Genomic DNA, 20,765 nt, shown 5'->3' on the forward strand with positions numbered 1-20,765 from the left:
AAAAGGTCAGACCACATACAAAGGGAAGTCCATCAGGCTAGCTGGAGACTTCTCAGCAGAAAACATACATACAAATCAGAAGACATTGGGGGCTCATTTTCAGCATCCTTAAAGAAAAGAAATTCCAACCAAGAATTTAATCCTCTATCAAACTAAGCTTCATAAACAAAGAAGAAACAAAATATTTTGCAGACTAATGATCACTAAGGGAATTTGTTACCACTAGACTAACCTTACAGGAAATCTTTAAGGGAGTTCTAAACATGGAAACAAAAGAACAATACCTGGTCCACAAAAACACACTTAAGTACATAGCTTGCAGACCCCATGAAGCAGCTACACAATAGAAACTACAAAGCAGCCAGCTAACAACTTCACAATCAAAACTTCACATATCAATATGTGGGCTTGAGTGTAAATGGTCTACATGCCCAATTTAAATGGCACAGAATGACAGGTAGGATGAAAAAGCAAGACTCATCCATCTGATGTCTTCAAGAGACCCATCTCAAATGTAATTACAATTATAGGCTCAAAGTAAGGGGTTGGAAAAGGATCTATCATGCAAATGGAAAACAAACAAAGTGGGAGTCAATATTTTTAGATAAAATAGACTTTAAATCAACAAAAACTAAAAAACAAAAACACCAAAGAAGGCAATTACATAAAAATAACACATTCAATTAAACAATAAGATTTGACTATCCTAAATATATATGCATTCAACATTGGGGCACTCCAGTTCATAAAATGAGCACTTCTATGTATATGTAAAGAACTTAGACAGCCACACAATAATAGTGAGGACTACAACACTCCGTTGGCACTGTTAGACAGATCTTCGAGGCAGAAAACTAACAAATTCTGGACTTAAATTGGACACTTGATGAATTGGGCTAAGAAACATCTACAAAGTACTTCACCCATCAATCACAGAATAAATTCTTCTCACCTGCACATGGAACATACTCTAAGATTAACCACATGCTCAAACATAAGGTGAGTCTCAATAAATTTTAAATATTGAAATCATACAATTTATACTTTTGAACCATAGAGGAATAAAAACAAAAGTCAATACTAAGGAGATATCTCAAAACCAAACAATTACATGGAAATTAAACAACTTGTTTCTGAATGAATTTGGGGAAAATAACAAAATTAATGCAGAAATAAAAAATTCTTTGAAATAAATGAAAACAGAGATGAAACATCCAAAAAGTTAACAACCTAACATCACACCTAGAGGAACTAGAGAAACAAGAACAAATTAATACCAAAGTTAGAAGAAAAGAAATAACTAAAATCAGAGTAAAACTGAATAAAATTGAGATCCAAAGCCATACAACTTCCCAAGACTAAATCAGGAAGAAACTGAAACCCTGACCAGACCAACATTGAGTTCCAAAATGGAATCAATAATACAAAAAATCTACCAACCAAAAAAAGCCCTAGACCAGATGGATTCATAGCTGAATTCTACCGGAGGTACAAAGAATAGCTGGTACCCGTTCTACTAAAACTATTCTAAAAAATTGAGGAGGAAGTAATCCTCCCTAACTCATTCTATGAGTCCAGCATCATTCTGATACTAAAAATCTGGGAAAGATACAATGAAAAAGGAAAATATAGGTCAATATCTCAGATGAACAGACACAAAAATCCTCAACAAAATACTAGCAAGCTGAATCCAGCAGCACATCAGAAAGTTAATTAACCACAGTTAAGTAGGTCTTATTCCTGGCATTTAGGTTTGGTTCAACATATGCAAATCAATGCGAGTGATTCACCTCATAAACAGAATTGAAAACAAAAACCTTATGATTGTCTCAATAGTGCAGAAAAATCTTTTGATAAAATCCCACATCCTGTCATAATAAAAAACCCTCCACAAACTAGGCAATGAAGGAACATACCTCAAAATAATAAGAGCCATCTATGATGAACTCAAAATCAACATTATACAGAATGTGTAAGATCTGGAAGCATTCCCCTTAAGAACAGGAACAAGACAAGTAGGCTCCTTCTCACCACTCCTGTTAAATCTAGTACTGGAAATTCTAGTCAATCAGGCAAGAGAAAGAAATAAAAGACATCCAAATAGGAAAATAATAAGTCAAATTATCTCTTTTCTCTGATTTTGTACCTAGAAAACCCTAAAGACTCTGCCCTAAGTCTCCTAGAACTGATAAGCGACTTTAGTAAAGTTTCAGGATACAAAATCAACACACAAAAATAAGTAGCACTTCTACTCACCAATTATGTTCAAACTAAGAGTCAAATAAAGAATGCAATCCATTTACAATAGACACAGAAAAATACCTAGGTATACATCTAACCAAGATGGTGAAAGATCTCTATAAGGAAGACCAAAAATCACTACTGAAAGAAATCATAGATGACATAAAGAAATGGGAAAACATTCCAGGCTCTTGGATTGGAAGAATCAATGTCTTTACAATGACCATATCACCCGAAACAATCTACAGCTTCAACACTATTCCTATCAAACTACCAATATAATTTTTCACAGAATTTTAATAAAAACTACTCTAAATTCAATATGGAACCAAAAATGAGCCAAAATAGTCAAGACAGTTCTAAACAAAAAGAACAAAGTTGGAAGCATCATATTACCCAACTTACACTATACTGTAAGGCCACTAACCAAAACAGCATGGTACTGGTACAAAAACAGACATATAGACCAAAGAAACAGACACATTACCCAGAAATAAAGTGATACCTCTATAGCCAGCTGATTTTTCACAAAGTTAACAAAAATAAGCAATAGGGAAAGTATTCCTTATTCAATAAATTATGTTGGGATAACTGGCTATTCATATGCAGAAGAATGAATCTGGACCCCTACCATTCATCATATAAAAAATTAACTCAAGGTGAATTAAAAATATAAATGTAAGACCTCAAATTATAAAAATTCTGGAAGAAAACCAAAGAAATACAATTCTGAACATCAGCCTTGGCAAATAATTTATGATTAAGTCCTCAAAGGCAATTGCAACAACAACAAAAGTCAAGTGGGACCTAATTAAACTAAAGAGCTTCTGCACAGCAAAAGAAACCATCACAGAGTAAACATACAACCTACAGAATAGGAGAAAATATTCACAAACTGTGCATACAACACAGTTCTAATATCCAGAATCTGTAAGGAATTTAAACAATTCAACAGGCAAAACCCCCCCACAAATAACCCCATTAAAAAGTGGGCAAAGGACAATACAGACACTTTTCAAAAGAAGACATATAAGCGGTCAACAAACATTTGAAAAACATTTGATATCACTAATCCTCAGAGAAATGCAAATCAAAAACCACATGAGATGCCATCTCACACTAGTTAGAATGGCTTTATTAAAAAGTCAAAAGTAACAGATACTGGCAAGGTTGTGCAGAAAAGGAAATGCTTGTACACTGCTGGTGAGAATGTAAATTAGTTCAGCCACTGTGGACAGCAGTTTGGAGATTTCTCAAAGAACTTAAAACAGAAGTGCTATTTGACCTGGCAGTCTCATTACTGGGTATATATCCGAAGGAAAATAAACTGTTCCACCAATAATAACAATAATAATAATAACCCATACATTCTTAAGTTAATCACAGCACAATTCACAATAGCAAAGACATGGAATCAGCCTAGATGTCCATCAACAGTGGATTGGAAAATTATAACGTGATACATATACACCATGAAATATTACACAGCCATAGAAAAGAATGAAATCACATCTTTTGCAGCAGTGTAGATCCAACTGGATGCCGTCTTCCTAAGAAAATTAATGCAGGAACAGAAAACCAAATATTTCATGTTCTCACTTATAAGTGGGAGCTAAATACTGGATACACATAGACATAATGGTGGCAACAATAGACACTAGACAACTAGAAGGGAAGAGAGGAAAGGACACAAGGAGTGGAAAACTACTATTGGGTACTATGCTCAGTACCTGAGTGAGGGGATCATTTGTACCCAAACCTCAACATTGTGTAACATACTAATGTAAAAAATCTGCTTGTATACACCTGAATCTAAAATAATAGTTGAAACTGTAAAAACAACATCAAAAAATTCTGTCAAAATGTCATTGGAAGTTTGATAGACATTGCAGTAAATCTGTAGATTGCTTTGGGGAATACGGACAATTTATTCATTTATGTATTTTAATGTATATTGTTTTTAATTGACAAACCAGAATTGTATTACATTTATTGAGTACAATGTGTTGTTTTGACATTTTGTGTAGTGATATATTTGAAATTTGCTCTCTTTATTTTGAACTATACCATACATAATTATTGACTATAGTCATTCTCCTGTGGGAAAGATCCCCAAACATACCCCTGCTGTCTTGTTAAAAATTTTAACTTTTTGATTAACAACTCCCCAAGTCCCTTGGTGCCCTCTCCCTCTAGCCTCTGTTAACCACCATTATACTCTCTGCTTCTATGAATTCAACTATTTTTAGATTCCATATATAAGTGAGATCATGCATTGTCTTTCCATATCTGGCTTATTTCACTTAGTGTAATGTCCTTTAGGTTCATCCTTGTTGTCACAAATGACGGAATTTCCTTCTTTTAAAAGGCTGAGTAGTACTCTGTTGTGTATGTATGCTACATTTACTTTTTCCATTGATAGGCACAGGTTTATTCCATATCTTAAATACTGTAATTAATGCTATAATAAATATGGAAATGTATATATCCCTTTGATACAATGATTTCAATGCCTTGGATATATTTTCAGAAGTGAGATTGCTGAATCATATTTTAGTTCTATTTTTAGATTTTTCAGGAACATCCATGTCATTTTGCATAATGTTTATAATTTACATTCCCACCAACAGTATACAAGTGTTCCCTTTTCTCTGCATTCTCACCAACAGTTTTCTTTGCTTTTTTTTTTTTAAATATATTAGCCATTCTAACAGGTGTGAGCTCTTATCTCACTATGGTTTTAATTTTCATTTTCTTGATGAGTAGTGATGCTGAGTCTTTATTTTTTCCTAAACCCATTGGTCATCTCTAGATCCTCGTTTGAGAAGTGTCTGTTAAAGTTCTTTCCCTATGTTTAATTTTTTTTTTTCTTGCTACTGAGTTGAGTTCATTATATATTTTGGATATTAACCATTTATCAGATATATGGTTTGCAAATTTTTTTTCCACTCTGTGGGTTGTCTGTTCACTTTGTTAATTGGTTGTTTGGCTGTGCAGGTTTTTAGTTTAACTAACAAAAGCAGTCCAATTTGTCTGTTTTTGCTTTTGTTGCCTGAGCTTCCAGGGTCATATTAAAAAAATTATTGCCCCAAGCAATGTCATGGAGCTTTCACCTTATGTTTTCTTCTAATAGATTTAAAGTTTCAGGTATTATGTTTATGTCTTTAATCCATTTTGAGTTTATTTTTGTGCATGCTGCTAAATAAGGATCTAATTTCACTTTTATGCATGATAACCAGTTTTCCCAGCACTAGTTATTGAAGAGACTGTCCTTTCCCCATTATGTGTTCTTGATACCTTTGTCAAAAGTCAATCAACTGTAAACGCTTAGATTTATTTCCTGGCTTTCTACTCAGTTTTTCCATTTGTCTATGTGTCTGTTTTTATGCAAGCACTGTGCTGTTTTTACTACTGTAGCTTTGTAGTAGATTTCAAAAATAGGTCATGTCATACCCCCAGCTTTGTTATTTTTGCTCAACATTGCTTTGACTATTTGGGGTCTTTTGTGCTTTCACGTGAATTTAAAGATTTTTTTTTCTATTTCTGTGAAAATGACAATGGAATTTTGATGGAAATTTTATTGCATCTACGGATCACTTTGAGTAACATGAACATTTTAACAATGCTAATTTTTTCAAACAATGAACATGGGATATTTTTACATGTTTTCTTCAATTTATTTGATCAGTGTTTAATAGTTTTTAGTGTACAAGTTTTTCACCTCCTTAAATTTACACCTGAGTATTTTATTTTCTTTTGTTGCTGATGTAAGTGGGATTGTTTCCTTAGTTTTCTGTTTGAGTAACTCATTATTAGTGTGTAGAACACTACTTATTTTCATATGCTGATTTTGTATCCTGCAACTTTACTGAATTTGTTTATCAGTTCTGACAAGTTTTTGGTGGACTCTTTAGAATTTTCTTTATATGAGGTTATATTGTCAGCAAATAGAGACACTTTCATTAATTCCTTTTGTCTTAGGATTCCTTTTATTTCTTTCTCTTTCCTAATTGCTCTGGTTAGGACTTCCAGAACTACGTTGTAAAGAAGTTGTGAGAGTGGGCCTTCTTCTTTTGTTCCTAATCTTAGAGAAAAAGCCTTCAACTTTTCATGATTAAGTACGATGTTTGCTACAGGTTTGTCAGATATGGCTTTTATTGTTTTGAGGTGTATTTCCTTTATACCTATTCTATTGAGAGTTTTTATCATGAAAGGATATTGAGTTTTGTTATATTCTTTTTCTGTATCTAATGAGTCGATTACATGGCTTTTATTCTTCATTTCATTAGTGGAATGAGTCATATATATTCATTTGTATATTTTGAACCATCCTTGCAGCCCAGGGTTAAATCCCACTTGATCAGGGCAGATGATTTGTTTAACATGTAGTTGCATTTGGTTTGCTAATAGTTTGGTAAGGATTTTTGCATTTAGGCTTTTCAAAGACATTGGCCTGCAATTTTCTTTTCTTGGAGTGTCCTTGTCTGGATTTGGTATCAGAGTAATGTTGTTTGATCAGAGTAATGAGTTTGAAAATACTCCTCTTCTTCAATATTTTGGAAGAGTTTCAGAAGGATTGGTATACAATCTTCTTTAAAAGTTTGGTAGAATTTATTTTTAAAGCCACCCAGTCCTGGGCTTTTCTTTGATAGGATAGAACAGGAATTAAAAGAAATTAAATAATGTGTAAGCAAAAACTCAGTTGTATGTAAGAAAACCCAGTTCCCCCTGCAGAAGAGAAGAAGCTAGAGTCCTTTAAAATTAACTGCCTGTTTTTCTGTGGCTAGTGAGCCTTATCTCTCCCTTTCCCAGGCATTGTAAAGACCCTGTTTCTCTAGCTGTGCAGCTGCAAGGTCACTAGACAGATAATGTCAAGTCATAAAACATGTTGCTCCTTGAAAATTAAGAAATGATGTAATGTGTGTCTTAATTGAATAACTGTCTTTGTTTCTCGCTTCCGTAATATGCTTCCCCCTGCACAGATCTCCCCCCACCCCACAAAATGCTTTAAAGGTAACTGAACTCTTTGTTCAGGGCTCAGTCCTTTGGGTGTTAATCCGACTGGGTCGATGCACCTAAATAATTAAATAATTCCTCCTCAACCCCTCAGTATCTCTGATTTCTTAATCATCCCGCTGCAAGGAGACTGTTACTGATTTAATCCCTTATTTATTGCCGGTTTAATCCCTTTTCTCACTATTGGTCTGTTAAGGTTTTCTATTTCTTCATGATTCAGCTTTGTTAGGTTGTATGTGTTTAGGAATTTATAAATTTCTTCTAGATATCCAATTATTTGGCATACAATTGTTCATAGTAGCTTCCTATAATCCTTTGTATTTCTGTGGCATCAGTTACAATGTGCCCACTTTCATTTCTGATTTTTATTTCTTTGAGCCTTCTTTTTTTTTTTTTTTTCCTGGTTAGTTTAGCTAAGGTTTGTCGATTTTGTTTATCTTTTTAAAAAACCAACTCTTCTTTTCTTTAATTTTTTTCTACTGTTTTCCTAGGCTCTATTTTATTTATTTCTGCTCTGATCTTTGTTATTCTTTTCCTTCTCTTAACTTTGGGCTTAGTTTGTTCTTTTTCTAGTTCCTTGAGGTGTAACATTACACTGTTTATTTGAAATCTTTTGTCTTTTTGATATAGACATTTATTGTTATTATTTTCCCTCTTAGCACTTCTTTTGCTGCATCCCACAAAATTTGTTTTGTTTTGTTTTCATTTTTGTTTATCTCAAGGTGATTTTTGGTTTTCTTTTTTATTTCTTCTGTGACCCATTGGTTGTTTAAGAGCATCTTGCTTGATTTTCACATATTTTTGAATTTTATAAGATTTCTCCTGTTACAGATTTCTAGTTTGATGTCATTGATTGATTGATTGGTATAGTGTTAATCTTCTGAGATTTGTTAAGAATTGTTTTGTGGTCTAACATAGAGATTATTTTAGAGAATATTCTATGTGCTCCGGAGAAGAAAGTATATTCTGTTGCTGTTGGATTGTATGTTTTATATGTGTCTGTTAGATCTCTTTGGTCTGAGGTGTAATTCAAGTCTAGTGTTCCCTTATTGATCTTCTGCTTAGATGAGCTGTCTATTGTTGAAAGTAGAGTATTGAGATTTTCTGTTGTTATGGTATTGCAGTCTATCACTCCCTTCAGATAATTTAATAATCGCTTTGGTTATATGTGCTCTTATATTGGGTGCATATATATTTACGATTATATTCTTTTGATGGCTTGACACTTTCTATTCTTGTAAAATGACCTTCTCTGTCATTTTTATAGTTTTTGACTTAAAGAATATTTTATATGCTGTAAGTATAGCTACCATGCTCTTTTCATTTCCATTTTTATGAAGTATCTTTTCCCATCCTTTCACGTTCAGGCTATGTATGTCCTTAGTAGGAAAGTGAGTCTCTTGTAGGCAGCATATGGTTTGATCTTTAAAAAAAAATCTATTGAGCCGCTCTGTCTTTTGATTAGATAACTTAATCCTTTTACATTCAAGATAATTTTTGATAGTTATAAACTTACTACTCTTATTTTCTTAATTGTTTTCTGGTTGTTTTGGAAATCTTTGGTTTCTTTCTTAATTTCTTGCTCTCTTCCTTTGTGGTTGATAGTTTTCTATGGTGGTTTCTTTGAATTTTCTTTTTATATTTTGTTCTACAGGATTTTGCTTTGTGGCTACCGTGGGGCTTATATAAAACATCCTAAATTTTAAACAAGCTATTTTAAGCTAATAGTGACTTTAATCACAAACGAAACTGCACATTAATTCCCTCCTTCCCCTTGTATACTTTTGATATTTACCTAGTTTTAAAATTTGTATCCCTTATTTATTGTAGCTACAGTTATTTTTAATAGTTCTGTCTTTTTAATCCTCATAGGACAGATAAAATTGTTTTATGCTTCACCCTTACAGTTTTAGAATATTCTGAATATGATTACATAGTCATATTACTTATACCATTGAGTGATTTACTTTTGTGTTTTATGTTATTAATTAGCAGCCTTTCGTTTTAGCTTAAAGAACTCCCTTTAGCAATTCCTAAGGAGCAGGCCTAGTGATAATGAACTCCCTTAGCTTTTGTTTGTCTGAGAAAGTTTTTTTCTGCCTGATTTCTGAAGAACAGACTTTACAGGTAATGTATCCTTGGTTAGCACTTTTTTCTTCAGAATTTTGAATATATCATTCTACTCTTTCATGGCCTGAAGAATTTCTGCCAGGAAAGCTGTTAATGGCTGTACTGGGACTGCTTTAAATGTGATATTTCTTATCTCTTGGTGCTTTTTTTTTTTTGTCTTTAATTTTTGGTAGTTTTATTCTAGAATTTTTTGATAATTTTATTCTAGAATTCATCTTTGGGTTGGATTTACTTGGAGACTTTTGAGCTTCCTGTACTTGAATGCTGTCATCTTTTGTCAGACTTGGAAAATTTTTAGTCATTATTACCTTAAATGTGCTTTCTGGGCCTTTATCTCTCTCTTGTTCTTCAGAAACTCCTATTATGTGGAGGTTAATTCTCTTAGTAGTGTCCCATAATTTCTGTAGGTCTTTTCTATTCTTTTTTCTTTTTACTCCTCTAACTGGATAATTTCAAATATCCTATCTTCAAGTTATTCTTTCTTCCACGTGATCAAGTCTGCTGTTGAGGCTTTCTATTGAATTTTATAGCTCTGTTATTACATACTTTATCTCTAGGATTTCCATTTTTATTGTTTCTATTTATTTGGCAATATTCTCATTTTGATTTATAAATTATCTTCCACATTTAATTTAGTTTTTTATCTGTATTTTCTTGTAGTCCCCTTTAAGTAATACAACTATGTATCATATTCAGAATATTCTAAAACTGTAAGGGTGAAGTATAAAAAAACTTTATCCCTCCTGTGATGATTAAAAAGACACAACTATTAAAAATAACTGTAGGTACACTAAATTATTAAGGAATACATTTTACAAAACTAGGTGAACTACTGTTTTTTTTTTTTTTTTGGAGATGGAGTCTTGCTTTGTCACCCAGGCTGGAGTGCAGCGGCACAATCTCAGCTCACTGCAACCTCTGCCTCCTGGGCTCAAGTAATTCTCCTGTCTCAACCTCCCGAATAGCTGGGACTACAGGTGCATGCCACCACACGTGGCTAATATTTCGTATTTTAGTAGAGACGGGGTTTCACTGTGTTTAAGATAATTATTCTGAATTCTTCATCAGTCATTTTATAAATTTTCACTTCTTCAGGGTCCCTTATTGGAGCTTTATTAATTTCTTTATGATAGTAATGTATTTTTTCAGATTTTTCATAATCCTTGTGTCCTTGCATTAGTGCCCGATCATTTGCAGAAATGGCCATCTCTTCTATCTTTGTTTGTGTTATTTGGCCATGGTATACCTTCACTATTTGATCAAACCTGGAATTCTGATTAAGCTAGTTGGTTAAGACCTTGAATGGGAAGACCTTGCTGTCATGCTCTCTAACTGGGCTGAACTACTAACTGTGTTGGTTGAGTAGAATTTCTGACTGTGTTCCATGGTCTGGTGAGAGCACTAACTGGACTCTATAATGAGACAGAGCTGCTGGCTGAAATTGCCTCTGATTGAGCCGTATTGTTTTTTGTCTTCCTTGGATGGCCAGTACTACAGTTTTGAATCTGTAGTTGGGCAAGGCCATGTTCTAGGTGTCAAGGCTGAACAAGGACTCTGAGATTGCTACATATCCACGCAGGGTGACAGGACCAGAGGCTATGCTCCACAGATTTACATGGGCATGGATTCACCTCTAATCCTAGGATGACCTAAAGCAGAGCACCATGGCTTGATATATTAGCCACTTGGAAGCTGGGCCTGGATGGGACAGATGCTCCTTCTACAGTTAATTGCCACCATGCCCCTGTTTTCTGGCCTTGGGAAGCATTAAGGAGCACTGCTGAGATCAGCTGGGTAGGGGAGACCCTAACCCAGCAGCGCTAGAGGAATTAAAGACACACACACAGAAATATAGAGGTGTGAAGTGGGAAATCAGGGATCTCGTGGCCTTCAGAGCTGAAAGCCTGGAACAGAGATTTACCCACGTATTTATTAACAGCAAACCATTCATTAGCACTGGTTTTATAGATATTAAATTAACTAAAAATATCCCTTATGGGAAATGAAGGGATGGGCCAAATTAAAGGAATAGGTTGGGCAGTTAACTGCAGCAGGAGCATGTCCTTAAGGCACAGATCACTCATGCTATTGTTTGTGGCTTAATAATGCCTTTAAGCGGTTTTCCGCCATGGGCAGGCCAGGTGTTCCTTGCCCTCATTCCGGTAAACCCACAACCTTCCAGTGTGGGCGTTGGGGCCATTATGAACATGTTACGGTGCTGCAGAGATTTTGTTCATGGCCAGTGTTGGGGCCAGTTTATGGCCAGATTTTGGGGAGCTTGCTCCCAAGAGAGCACAATGGGTGGGGCTTGACTGGGTGAAAGCTTGGCAGCTGGGAATGAGTGGGGCCAGATGTTCTCTTTGTGGGTAATTGCCATCCTACCCTTATCTCCTGGCCTGGGGAAGTTTCAAGGGGAGCACTGGGGCTGAATGTGGAAGCTGAGCAGAGATTCAAGCCTGGGAGACTAATCAACTGTGCTTCTTGTTGAGCATTGCAAGCCTCTCTGGTAGTGTGCCTCTGCTGGCCAGAATGCAGAGCAACTGTCAAGACCCCTGAACTGGTCACTGTGAGTCTCACCCTGTTCTTAGTTTCTAAATAAACATTGCTAATGTTTCCTGTGAGATAAGACAAGAGAGTTTCTTCTGCAAAGGATCCCAGAATGGTGGGAAAGCTGAAAGTTCGTTCTCAACTCTCTCTTCCCTCTATAAAAGTCATGGGTTCTGGGAATCCTCTTTTTTTTTTTTTTTTTTTTTTTTTGAGACTGAGTCTCGCTCTGTCGCCCAGGTTGGAATACAGTGGCGCAATCTCGGTGCACTGCAAGCTCCACCTCCTGGGTTCATGCCATTCTCCTGCCTCAGCCTCCTGAGTAGCTGGGACTACAAGTGCCCACCACCACGCCCAGCTAATTTTTTTGTACTTTTAGTAGAGACGGGGTTTCACCGTGTTAGCCAGGATGGTCTTGATCTCCTGACCATGTGATCTGCCCATCTCGGTCTCCCAAAGTGCTGGGATTACAGGCGTGAGCCACCACGCCCATCCCTGGGAATCCTCTTATGTGTGATGCTGTGCTGGCTTGGGGGAGGGACAGTGTGGTCAAAGTAAAACCTCCTCTTGCCCTATGTGTGTGATTTTTCTCAATACTGTGGTCCAAGGGGATGTCTGTGCCTCATTTCAAGTTCTGAGATATTCACAAGGGTATTCTTGTCTGCTGTTGGTTGCTAGTTGGATTTCTTTGGTGAGACTCTTGGAGTCAGAGAATTCCTATTCTGTTATATTTCTAACATCTCCCCTAGTATGAACATTTTAGCAATATTCACTTTTCCAGTCTGTGAACATGGAATATCTTTCTACTTGTGTCTTCATTTTTTTCCTCAATGTTTTATAGTTTTTAGTATACAGATCTTTCAACTCTTTGGTTAAATTTCTTCCTAAGTATTTTTTGGATGATATTATAAATGGGATTTTTAACTTCTTTTTTGGATAGTTTTTATGGTATATATAAGTGCTACTGATTTCTGTATGTTAATTTTGTATTAAAGTCTTAAACATAAGACTTGAAATTTTAAAACTACTGGAGTAAAACACAGGGGAAAACTTCTTGACATTAGACCTGGGCAAATATTATTTTTGAATTTTGACCCCAAAAGCACAGGCAATAAAATAAAAAAATAGACAAATGTGGTTGCATCAAAGTAAAAAGCTTCTGCAAAATAAAGGAAACGATCAATGGAGTGAAGAGACAACCTGCGGTATGTGATAAAATATATGTGAACTGCACATCTGATAAGGAGTTAATATCCAAAAAGTTTTAGAACCTCAAACAACTCAATAGCAAGAAAACACATAAACCAATTAAAAAATGGGCACGGGGGTTTCCCAAAAGAAGCCATACAAACGGCCTACAGTGTATATAAAAAAGTGCTCAATATCACTACTAACCAGGGAAATGAAAGTTAAAAACACAGTATCACCTCACACCTGCTAGAATGGATATTATCAAAAGACAAGAAATAACAAGTATTGGCAAAGACTTGGAGAAAAGGGAACCTTTTTACAGTATTAGTGGGAATATAAAGTAGTATGGCCATTGTGGAAAGCATTATGAAGTTTCCTTAAAAAATTAAAAATGAAACTACCATGTGATTCAACAATCCCACTACTGGGTATATACCTAAAGGAAATGAAATCAGTATTTTCAAGAAATATCTGCACTCCCGTATTTATTGCAGCATTGTTTACTACAGCCAAGATAAGGAATCAACCTAAGTGTCCTTTAGTGGGTAAATGGATAAAAAAACATGATATATAAGCATAATGAAATACAATTCAGCCTTATATAAAAAGGGAAGTTTCTAATTTGTGACAACCTGGATAAACCTGAAAGATATTATGCTAAGTAAAATAAGCCAGATATAGAAAGACAAATATTCCATGATCTCACTTATATGTAGAATCTTAAAAAGTGAAGTGCATAGAAGTAGAAATTATCATTATCGGGGGTTGGGTTGGGGAGTGGGGAAGAACTGGGGAGATGTTGGTCAAAGGATACAAAATTTCAATGAGGCAGGAGTAATAAGTTCAGATTTATTGTACAGCATGATGACTATAACAATGTATTATATTCTTGAAAATTTCTAAAAGAGTAGACTTTGTTCTTACAACAAAAAATGGTGTGTCCAGCTGTCATTCCTGGAGAACACCTGAACACCGTCACCCTTTGGGACCATCAGTGCAATGGAGGACTGACTTACAAACGCTGTAGTCTTAGGCTTGAAGTCTTTTTAAACACTTCCGTGATAGTGCTTATTTCATCAGATCAAATATATTTACTTTTCTGAGTGATAGTCCATTTAGACTGCAAGGTATTCAATGGAAGAAATGCGTCCAATACATCTCCATACTACTACTGTTGAAATAAGTGAAACAAACAGAGCCTGTGAATGAACAAGCAGAGGTGGGCAGGAGGTTCAGGGTGGACCAGAGTGGGAAGTACTCACGAGGACATCCTGCTTCCATCTTATTAAATCTTTAGGCATGTGCCCAGGAAGACACATGGGGTCATCTTATTGCACCTTCAGGCACATGCTGAGGAAGCAGACAACTGGGAAGTATCTGGTGCTGTCACCTCCCTGGTTGTGAAAGCAGCAGCATACTCAGGTTGTGCATCATGTACACTGCATGGGATAAAAGGGCTCCTACCCTAGGCTTCTCATCCACAGCATCCTTAGGAACAGCCTTCTCCTACCTCCTCTGCATCTGGTGAGTGGCCAGCAAGGGGACAGACCCTCAACTGGGAGTGTTTGGGAAAGAGAGGCCTAGAACTGAAATGGAACCATCAGAAAGAGGCCCACAGTGGGCAGCAGTGGGGGAGGTGATAGTGAATAAGGAGCCTCAAAGGTACATATCAGGAACTCATGAGCTGCAAAAGCCATAGGACCTTAGGATTCCTTCACATTCTTGTTTGGAGCATGTTGTCAGGAATGCACATAGATCCATTTTACATTCTTGAGGATGCTTTATCCAAATGCATGGGTAGGGTTCCCTCTACTACGTTTCCATTTCTCTCGCACAGATCTTGGCTTGGAAAGTGGCTTCATCAAGGGTGTCAGTGTGTGACAAACCCCAGAATAAGGAGATGGTCTGAAGGTTCTGTGCTCAAACGTTTCTATTATTTTGTTCAAGGTAAAATTCCTGCAAAGATGTCCTGCCAGCAGAACCAGCAGCAGTGCCAGTCCCCGCCCAAGTGCCCCTCACCCAAGTGCCCCCCAAAGAGCCCAGCACAGTGTCTGCCTCCAGCCTCTTCTGGCTGTGCTTTAAACTCCAGGGGCTGTGGCCCCAGCTCTGAAGGTGGCTGCTGCCTGAGCCACCACAGACACCGCAGGTCCCATCGATGCCGGCGCCAGAGATCCAACTCCTGTGACAGAGGCAGTGTTCAGAAAGGTGGGGGCTCCTGCTGTGGCCATGGCTCTGGGGGCTGCTGCTGACCTGCATCCTGATGATGAGATGAGTGATCTTTGGAGGAAACAAGAATCCCAAGGGCCCAGGAAAAGCCCCATCTTGATGCATGCTTTTCCAGATACCTTGTTCTGGCTTTCACAAGCTGAGCTGGGGGTGTTCCTGTTGAGTATCCAAGCTGTCCCCAGAAGGTGCTTCCTGTCTGATGTCCAGGAGCTCACAGTTCCCTCATCCCTGCCCCTGCCAAGGATTGGCAGTTCCCTGTGCCTAACGCTGCCAAAAAATAAAGCTTCTTGTTTTCATTACCACTGGTGTCTCACTTGTTAGGAAATTATCCAGGATTTATCCATCCAGGCCAGGTTCTCCTGTCACCTGACCTCCAAGGACCTTAGAAATCCAGAGATTTAAGTGTGTTACCCTCAGTAGAAGTGACCCCAGAGAGCTGACCTCATGCTCTGGGCAAGTAGCTGGACTGTGGTCTCTCAGCCAACCCTCTGCCATCACAGGATGGCTGCACAGCCTCAGACCTGTGTAGTTTTTGCTTTGATGACAGCAGAGCCAGGAATTGGGAGCCCCTCATGGAAGGGAGGAAAGGTTGATGGGCACCATCACCAGGATAAGTATAGAGCCTCCCAAGCCAGGGTTGGGGCTATGGAGAAAGCCATGTGTGGACATCTGCTGCATTCCATAGGAACAGAAAGGGGCCCCCACTACAGTTCTGGGGTGTACTGAAACCTCAGAACTTACTTCTCTGTTGTTGTATCCCAATGACTACAGATTTTACTCCTAAGAAGCAAAAGTGGCCACTCAGCTATATTCAGCCCCACAATCTGGCTACCATGAGAAAGCGCTTCGTCCATCTCTTGTAAATGTCTCTTTGCAGGACAGAGGCCATTGAAGGAACCCTTAGCATTATAAGTAAAGTGGCCACTCAAAAGTAGATCAAGGGATAATTCTTGAAAATACTTCCAAGACAGAGACAGGGGTCATGTGCTGGATGCAGAAAAAGGCTGCTGAGAATATCAATACCTAAATCTACCCTCTCCCCACTCCACATTTGGAGCCACCCTCTTTCCTATGGTCCAGTGCCTTTATGCTCCCACAGGCATCACTATTTCAGTTCACTAGAGTGGACTGTCAGGCAGAATGAGAAGACAAAAATTATAACCCCGATAGTGAACACAATTTAATTTTCATTGACAATTATAATTTAATTTAAATACGGATAAAGTTTGGTTACAGCCTGACTGATTTACCTTGAAAGATATCTAGCAAAAGGTATTTATTTTAATATTAGATATTAATTGAATGAGAAATGTATCTCAAATTAAAATGAAATTCACAGGGAAAATAGCATTCAGTTTGCATCAATTCTCCGTACCCAAAATATAGACATGATCAGGTCAGTTCCATTACATGAGATGTACCCACACTATCATCAACCTCAAAAGCAGCAACACATACCAAAGTCATCTTCATCAAGCCCATTCATTATCATGCATACTTGCAGAACTTCATTTCGAGTCCAAGCAGATGAACGACTCCTCCCTCGATGTTTTCATGGTCTTCAAATAAAGAGCACACATTCTCTGGATTTTGATGGAAGGTCATGCCTTTTGTAATGTGCTTATTGTGACTCTTGGCATTCCAATTGTTGTACTTTCCTTCTCCATATTTGCCCCTCAATCGGGTATTCATTTGGTTCTCCTCCTTTCCTGCCCAGGGCCCTATGTTACTTCCTGGGTACCAGTGAGTCTCTTTCAAGAGTCCCCATCTCCGCTGACTTTACGCTTCCATCTGTTTTACACACAGCCCGTTCTGAATGTCCAGCATCCTTAGCTCAGTCACCACCCCAACAGCAAGTGCTGATCACATCTGGTGCTTGATTTTGCTAAGGGAACATTACAAAGAAAAAAGTAGATGGGCAAAGAACCATGGACTTTGTGGGTAGTCATTTACATTGTAGTACTTATCTCATGGAAGCAGGCTCCCTATTTACTTGACTGCCTGTGCAGTTAGACAGTTAATTTCTATAGGTCAGGTGATGTGTCATATGTAACTCTACCTTCCACCACAATGCATGGAGCATGACATATTTTAAGCACACATGTAGGCCTGGGTGGGAGGTGTACAAGTGAGGACCAGGGCTTCCTGTGTCAAACATGCCATCCTATTCCTGGGAAGATGGTGAAGGCCTGGACCTGGGCTGTGGTGTTTGGTGCTGTCACCTCCCCGAGCAACCCATTCATGCTGCCCCTCACAATCTAGCAGCTCTGTCTTGGGCTTCCCAGACCATGGACTTCTTTTGAATAAGCTTTCTCTTGCTGCCATGACATCAGATGGATGTCTAGTTGTAGACAGGACCTGGAGCTGGAAGACCTAGGAAGACAAACCCAGGCTTCCATCAGGGGAGAAGGAAGCAGAGGGTCTGGGATGTGTGGGATTAATGGGTACCCTCCCGGGATGTTTCAGTGTCCTGTGACTGTGAAGGTCATGGGTCTTCAGCACACTCTCATCTTCTTCCTGTATGTGTTCTGAGAGATGCACTGATCTCACCAGACATCATCAAGGAAGCTTTACCCAAACAAGTTTATTCTCCTCTGTGATTACATGGAGATAGGACACCTTAGGTGCTCAATTAGAAAAAACCCAGTATCATTTTGTAGCAGGTGACCAAAGAGAAAAGAGCATCTTTCCAGGATAAACCAACTCCAAATTGATTTTCATTTCCTCCCTATATTTCCTAGTGCAGAAGTACACCCATCAGAGAAGAGACATTACAAAGATTCATTTGCGTTATTGCATTCTCTCGAGAGTCACTGATGCTTTGTGAGATTTCATGTCAGCAAAACCAGCAGCAGGGATAGCCTCCAAAGGCTCCCAGATTTCCCCACCCAGTCTGAGCCCCATGTCCACCTCTAGTCTTCTCCTGCTATGGCTACAGCTCCAGGGGTTGCTTTTACTCTTAGGGGGTAGCTGCTGCCTGAGCTACCACAGGTGCTGTCTCTTCCACTGGCACAGGCATTACAGACATGACTGCTCCGAGTTTATCCACTGGCAGCTGCAGCTGTTGCCAGGGCTTTGGCTGCTGCTGCTGACCTTGGCAGTGCATTGAGATAAGCAGTTTTAGAGGAATCAGAGACCCTAAGTGCCTAGGATTAACCTCAGTCTGATGTACCCACTCCTAACCTCCTGCCCACGGTCTGAGCTCCTGAGTTCATCCTGATGAGGGCTGTCAGTGATCTCCAGCAGTCTCCCTGAGTGTCCCTCATGGTTGTCTCCACACTCATGTTCTGGTCAGTGCTTAGCAGCACTTATGTCTCACTCTGTAAAAAATAAAGCTTCTCTTTCCCACTTACATTTCTATATTGCCCCCTCCCAAGGTTGCTCCATTGCTCTCTCACTCCTTATCTCCCAGATTGAATGTTTCACAGGATGAGAAGAATGAGAGATAATACTTCTCTTCACTCATAGGGAGACCATGAGGACTTTATGTGTTGCTGCTAGAAAGAGGTTGCAGAAGGCCACACGGCTGCAGGGAGGAACATTCACCTTATTTCTATATGGAAGATCTGGGTGTTGAGGACGTAGGAAGGGATCCTTGAAAGCTGAATAGTTGATGGGTGCAAGGAGAGAAATGGAGATTGTTGCAGAGGTATACACTGAGAGGAACTTAGGGGAAGTAAGAAAAATAAAAACCTGATCATTGCAGGAGTTGTAAACTGGATATATTCATAGGGTCAATGACTTGTATACTACTCATGATGTGCCGGTGACTTGACATACAGTAAATATTTGAGTCCTCACTGCAGTCCTTCAAGTTAGGTACAACCCTTGTCCCATTTTACAGATGGGAATCATCATGGAATGAGTGTCCAGGGTCTCCCAACAGCTGCCATTAAAACCCTGGCAGTTTTGCTGAGAAGCTTACACTCCTGATGGCTGTGGTGTTCGGAGTTCTTCTAAAATGTTTTAAGAGATGTGAGTAAACAGTGGATTTGTTTTGTAATTATTTTACTCCACAGTATTTTGTTGTTTGAATTATACATCACTAAACCACCAAACCATATAAATCACACTTTTAAGGAGTTTGCCTCCCACAGTTTGGACCCAGAGTGTAGTATTCAGCTGCACCACAGGATTAAAATAATTATTTTTGATGTGCGTTAAAAGAACAATTCACTTTCACTACCAATTTTGAGAATGTTAATGAACTGGAGAAAGACTCGGTAAAAATTCAAGCCTTGGTACTCATCAAGAAAATACTAGCAATCCAAGGAGGTCTCATAAACTGAGCCAAAGTGAAAGAGCAGATCTTAAGAGTAGTTTAGGGCTAGCTACAACAGAGAAATTAATGTATCCAGTAATAGGTGAATATATTAAATTTTAGAAGGCTTTTTTTCCAAGCTCTTGGGAAATAGGGAAATGAAAATTACTCCCCTCTTCTGTGTTCATAGACATTCATTTTCTTAACTCATTGGGATGAAAAAGGTACCCAAAGGGATCCTATGAGGAAGTTGATGTCAGAACTGCTCTGATGAGTTTAGATCAACTGCCCAGCTCAATTCCTCTTACATGCCATGCCTGGGTTTATTGCTCTTGGATGGATACAGGCTCCACATCTTACTCATCCCATTAACTGTCCCAAGTGACAGCAGGTGACACCATCTGAATTCATCATTTACTCAGGTTGGATTCATCATTTAGTCATTCAACTGGCTAAGAAAGATTTCTTTAAGAAGTTACCACAGCTGTAGGACTTATAAAAGCCTATTATATACACTTTTGATTCACTACTACAACCACTTGCTACTCAAAAATTGAGAAATTCTTGAATAAAATCAGCCTAGGAGACATAAAGAATGTTGTGTTATGACTTCTAGACCAAGTCCAACACCCATTCATTCATAATTTATCTGCTTATAGTTATCTGGCACTGGTCTAGGTGCTTAGATCAGTTTGAAACAAGACGGAGTCCCCTCTCAGGGAGCTTATGTTCCAGTGGGTCCATTAGAGACGTTTTCCGATTTCCTTGCCTGACAGCACGTTTAGACAAAGGTGGTTCTATATTCAGCTGGATTCCCACTCTGGAGCACTTGACAGATGCTGGTAAAGGGTGGCTAAACCCAGTGAAGGTGCCCACCATGGGCAAACTTTTGAGAACTGGGTATCATTGTTTGGGTGAATACAAAAAGGGCATTCAATGTCTGGTTGCTTCCACACCGAAGGTAGGAGCTTAGTGAGGCAAGGGGTAGGTGGGTGATTCTAGTGGTGAAATGTTTGTTTACAGTTGAAAAGTCCTTGTCCCTTCCCAGTGCCTTTCTCACTTCCCAGTTCTCAGTGAACAACCCCATTCACCCAGGTATCTTGAAAGTGCTTCTGTTTGGTACTTGGCTATAACATATGGAGCAAATTAAAAAAAT

The 20,765-nt window shown here is 38.3% G+C and overlaps 2 protein-coding genes across 13 annotated transcripts in view; both read left to right on the forward strand.

Annotated features, from left to right (window-relative positions):
* The window catches only part of S100A1 (S100 calcium binding protein A1), a 1,186,348-nt gene that overhangs the window by 142,559 nt on the left and 1,023,024 nt on the right, over positions 1-20,765 (forward strand). Inside the window, exon 1 of one of the 12 annotated variants that reach the window (XM_050753940.1) lies at positions 14,753-14,756. The exons of the other annotated variants lie outside the window; for them this stretch is intronic. The gene's annotated coding sequence lies outside the window, so the exon portion shown is untranslated. Of the gene's footprint in view, positions 1-14,752; positions 14,757-20,765 lie in introns of those variants that run through there. 12 annotated transcript variants of the gene reach the window in all.
* On the forward strand, positions 14,599-15,441 carry LOC126935106 (late cornified envelope protein 3C). Its single transcript, XM_050756312.1, has 2 exons — positions 14,599-14,646; positions 15,070-15,441. Exon 2 carries the CDS (start codon positions 15,087-15,089, stop codon positions 15,369-15,371), a length of 285 nt encoding a protein of 94 aa, XP_050612269.1. The 5' UTR covers positions 14,599-14,646; positions 15,070-15,086; the 3' UTR covers positions 15,372-15,441.

This window comes from Macaca thibetana, chromosome 1, assembly GCF_024542745.1.
Source record: "Macaca thibetana thibetana isolate TM-01 chromosome 1, ASM2454274v1, whole genome shotgun sequence".
Classification (NCBI taxonomy): Eukaryota; Metazoa; Chordata; class Mammalia; order Primates; family Cercopithecidae; genus Macaca; species Macaca thibetana.